Source organism: Primulina eburnea, chromosome 6, assembly GCF_022965805.1.
Source record: "Primulina eburnea isolate SZY01 chromosome 6, ASM2296580v1, whole genome shotgun sequence".
Lineage (NCBI taxonomy): Eukaryota > Viridiplantae > Streptophyta > Magnoliopsida > Lamiales > Gesneriaceae > Primulina > Primulina eburnea.
Genome location: NC_133106.1, coordinates 1,652,112 through 1,656,494, shown reverse-complemented (window position 1 = coordinate 1,656,494; position 4,383 = coordinate 1,652,112). Strand labels below are relative to the sequence as shown.

Here is a 4,383-nt window from a genome sequence, read left to right as displayed (position 1 = left end):
TTTGAGCTTTTGTTTGATTGAAATTGAGCCAAGGGTATATTCCCTAATCTCTGATAATAATACATGTAATTAATTTATCATGTTCTTACTTTATACATAGCAAAAAAAAAAAATTAGGACTCAATTGGTTGGATATGATTTATCCATTATAAAAAATTGATAGATAAGGAAATATAATATGTTCTATTAAAATAATACTATTTTTGATATAATTTTTATGATTTTTGTGTACGTGATAAATTAAAAATTATTATGACTTGTACCAAAAATATCTTTCTAATTGAAGAAGAAAGAGAATCTTAGTTTCTTTTTTGTGCTAGAATAAAATGACAATTGTGGAATAAAATGATAAGTTTCAAAAACGGATTGTGAATACAAGTGTGATGAGTTTATTTTCCAATTAGTACCAAACGCACAATCTCACGTTATCATGTATACCAAAAAGTCTTAAGCACCATATGTTGGATGAGATAATTAAATGGATTAATAGTTTGATTGATATGTTGTTGATAAAGAATGATACGTAATATTGTGTGATTAATTATTTAATGTACGGTAGAAATTTTATTAATGAGATAAATTTTGTTTTGACCAAAATACCTTACAGTACTCAATTAAATTCCCACAAAGCACAGAAAATACCTTGCAATACTCAACCAAATTCTCACTCATTCTTCCATTGGGGACTGGTGCACACCACCTGGCTCCTCACCTACTTGTAGTGGTAAGTCCCACTGCTCTTATTCCGCTAATGCCAGATAACCTTGAATGCACGGGAACGCCCGGATGAGGGCCAATTAGTCTCCACTTTCTTGGAACTCGGGACTGACCTTCAAACAGCATGCTGTTCAGGGCCAAACCGACTACTCCAAGAGCACTCATCCATAAACCGGTTACTGGTACAAATCAGGCGCTCCTACCGGTTGAGTTGGGATTGACAGGCTCGTTATTTAATATATTCAGCCCCACTCCTTGAGGGAAGTCTCAGTGTAGTTTGCCGATGAAGTAACAACTTAAAATCTTCCAAGATATTTTTTTCTAAAATATAGAAATAGTGACGAAGTCGGTTGAGAATGAAACTAGGAAAGACTAATTGGCCAATCCACATCCCTAACAATTGAATTTCACACCACGAAATATCTTATTCTTTCCATAGCACATAAAATATTTTCTTCCAAGTGTTCCTCCCAAAATGTTTTCCACGTCGATTTTTCTTCTTTTACAATGATTCCAAGAAAAGGAGCCCAACACCAAGCCCTAATCAACAACAACTTGTAATTAAGATTGTCTATGAGTATTTTCGCATCTGCAAATACTACATTATTTTTGAAGTTTTACACAAAACACATGACTACTCAGATCTGAAGATGGGTTACAATATGTGGGAGAAGGCTGGTTGTTGTAAGTAATTTTATTATGAGAATCTTCTGATTTAATTTTTTGTATAGAGAAAAAATCATAGATCCGTTCGGAAGCTGTTGTGCAAACCCAGTTGAAGAAAACATCGGAACTTAGGAATAAGATTTTCTGACGGCATTGAAGATAAAGAGCGAATGAGAAACTAGATTTAGCAATTGTGAATTTTTTTGATCTAAAATGAAGGGAAAATTTCGTATTTGGCTACCAGTAATCCTTATTACTGGGGAGGGATTGCTATAATATGTGGCAGAGTCGATGACTTCTTTTCCAATATGAACAGTAGAAATAATATCTGACAATGCCAGTCAAGGTCCTTTAAATCAAATCAAACATGGACTAGAAAATTTATCTAGCCTTAATCAACCCTACCAAACAAGCTCTTAGTATATGTTCGCGTGCTCATAGAAAAACAATTTATGTTAAAACAAGAGTGTGAACATATAAATTAAAGTAAAATTTATCTTAAATAAATAAATTTGTATGAATACTAACAACGTTGTTTTTTTTTTTTAAAAAAAAACTGAAGTTGTCAAAAATCCATTTTTCTATTGAAAATTTTAAAAACGAAACAAGCATTTTAAAAAAAAACTGAAGTTGTCAAAAATCCATTTTTCTATTGAAAATTTTAAAAACGAAACAAGCATCAAATATGATGTCATGAGCTATTTTATTTTATTTTTTAAAATTTTATTAATTCAAATATCAGTTTAATTTATCAGTAATTTTTAATAAATTCAAATCCTTCGTTATTTTAATAAATTTGTCAAAAATCCACATATATGAAGGGCAACTTTTCACAGCAAATATAACAGAGGAGTCGCCTGCCAACCCAACCCAGCTCGCAGAAAATGGTATGCTTCGAATTTGATCCTTCTCTGTTAGATTTTTACTTCTCTCTTTCTTATTTGTTCTTCAATTTGCAGTTGTTCTTCTCGTACTTCAAGGAATTGGTCGGGAGAGAAGTGACGGTTGAATTGAAGAATGATTTAGCGATCAGAGGGACCCTTCATTCCGTGGATCAGTATTTGAATATTAAGCTCGAAAACACCAGGGTTGTTGATCAAGACAAGTACCCACACATGGTATCTCTCTTTTCTTTCCCATAAGTTTGTTAATTTAGGGTTTAGTTTCTCTACCCCTGATGTAGTTCCGTGTGTTTGATGTTTTTGGTTTACTGTTTCCGTTGGTGCTGTTCCGCAATAATACGAAGCTATGGTTTTCCTTAATTTTGTGAAAAGGTAAATTTTTTAGATATGTATGGTTGTGCAACTGTGTAGCTTATAATTTCTTTATGCGATTTAAATAATTTATGTAGCTTATAATTTCTTTATGCGATTCACGTCGAATTCTTATTGTGGGGTTGGATTTTGATTTTCCTCTATCTCTTATACTGGCATTATGCTAAAGTCTTCGTTCTTGGGTTGTATACTGCCCAATTCCTCTCTCTCTCCGAAATGTTGGTAACTAGAATTTGACTAGTGTTCTACCCGGAACTTAAGTTTAGTGTATTCTGGCTTCAAATTTTGTCATTTTCACCATTATTTCAGCTCATAACTCGGGTTGAATGTTTTTGTGTTCATATTTTCGTCGGTTATTTTTAGGTATATCCAGTTTGTTGTCATCATTAATTGGAGAGCAAGCATTTTTGCGTTGTTCTTTATATCTTTTTCCTCTGTCACTGTTTGGCGGATCTTGTTTATTGCTGGTCATATTATTTTTGGTAGCCCTTTGGAAACAGTTTTAATCAACTCGTCAGCTTTTCAATGAGTAGTGAGGTTGCAAATGCAGGACGTTTTTGTGTTTGCAATTTTATAATTCTAATCATCACTATACTTATATTCTGAAAATTGGGCCAATCGAAATCCTTATATATATGTGTGTGGTCATGAATCTGATATATCAACACGGTGCATCTTGCCATTTATGATGCATTCAAAGACTCCTGTGATTTATAAAGTAGATTGATGCATGAATGATGAGTGAAGAAATGTTCTAACTACTTCAGTGACTTAGTTTATGTCAAATAAGGTACTTGTGGGTGGCTTCGTACTCTTTTGTTCTTGTTTTTATTTCCAAGGTCATGAGACTAAATACATCCTGGTTTTTTTACCGCTGTTTGATTGAAGCAAAATCATCAAATTAGTACTAGGGCTTCCAAGTGGGGCAGACAGAGAAATGGGATGTATGAAAACATCATTGACTCTGTTATGTGGTTCATTTGAATCATTTCCCTGCTTGAATGATGGATTGATGTTATTATTTCTATTTTGGCAGCTCTCTGTGCGTAATTGCTTCATCAGAGGCTCGGTGGTTAGGTACGTCCAGTTGCCACCGGAGGGGGTTGATGTTGAATTGCTTCATGATGCCACTAGAAGAGAAGCTCGAGGCGGCTAGATTCACTCTACTCTATTCTAATGCGATGACATGTACGCATTCTTAGATAAAACTTCAAAAACTTTTTCGTTTTGCGGGTACCAAGAAGGTATCACCTCGTTTAAATGCTGTAGTTTCCAGTGGTGATTGTTATTGAACACACTTGATCGGGATAATTTCGTTGGAGGGAGATGCAAATTTTGATCAGTTTTTTATTCTTAATTTGTTGGCTATTTTGTGGCCTTGAAAACAAACCAAGAACGTGTTTCTGCTGTTTGAACTTATTAAACTCAAACCAAAACACATTTTTAAAATTTTATATTGATGACCACATTCTTGAAGAAAATGTTAAATTTATCTAGTCAATATATTTTAATTTGGATTTGCGTCTTTTATGTTGGCTAGATAAAACTCAAGTAAGAAGACGAGCTCAAGGAAATTAATTCTTCGTTCTTCACTCTTCACAGACAACCGTTTGATTATACCAATACAATTGTGTGCGCATTTCAATTCAACTAACGAGTCATACGAATGGCTACATTTAGCGAAGCATTTGTCTATACGGATTTTTCCGTACTCCTGCTGAAGTGT

At 33.8% G+C, this 4,383-nt stretch overlaps 1 protein-coding gene across 1 annotated transcript; it reads left to right on the top strand.

The window, feature by feature from the left end:
- The first annotated feature begins 2,148 nt into the window (after nucleotides 1–2,148).
- Nucleotides 2,149–4,012, top strand: LOC140833733 (sm-like protein LSM2). The gene is made up of 3 exons (XM_073198084.1): nucleotides 2,149–2,270; nucleotides 2,343–2,501; nucleotides 3,694–4,012. Exons 1-3 carry the CDS (start codon nucleotides 2,268–2,270, stop codon nucleotides 3,811–3,813), a joined length of 282 nt encoding a protein of 93 aa, XP_073054185.1. The 5' UTR covers nucleotides 2,149–2,267; the 3' UTR covers nucleotides 3,814–4,012.
- Nucleotides 4,013–4,383: the final 371 nt, after the last annotated feature.

Coding starts and splice junctions, on each gene's coding strand:
- LOC140833733 (XM_073198084.1), top strand. Junction 2,502..3,693: donor AAGACAAGTACCCACACATG/GTATCTCTCTTT, acceptor CTATTTTGGCAG/CTCTCTGTGCGTAATTGCTT.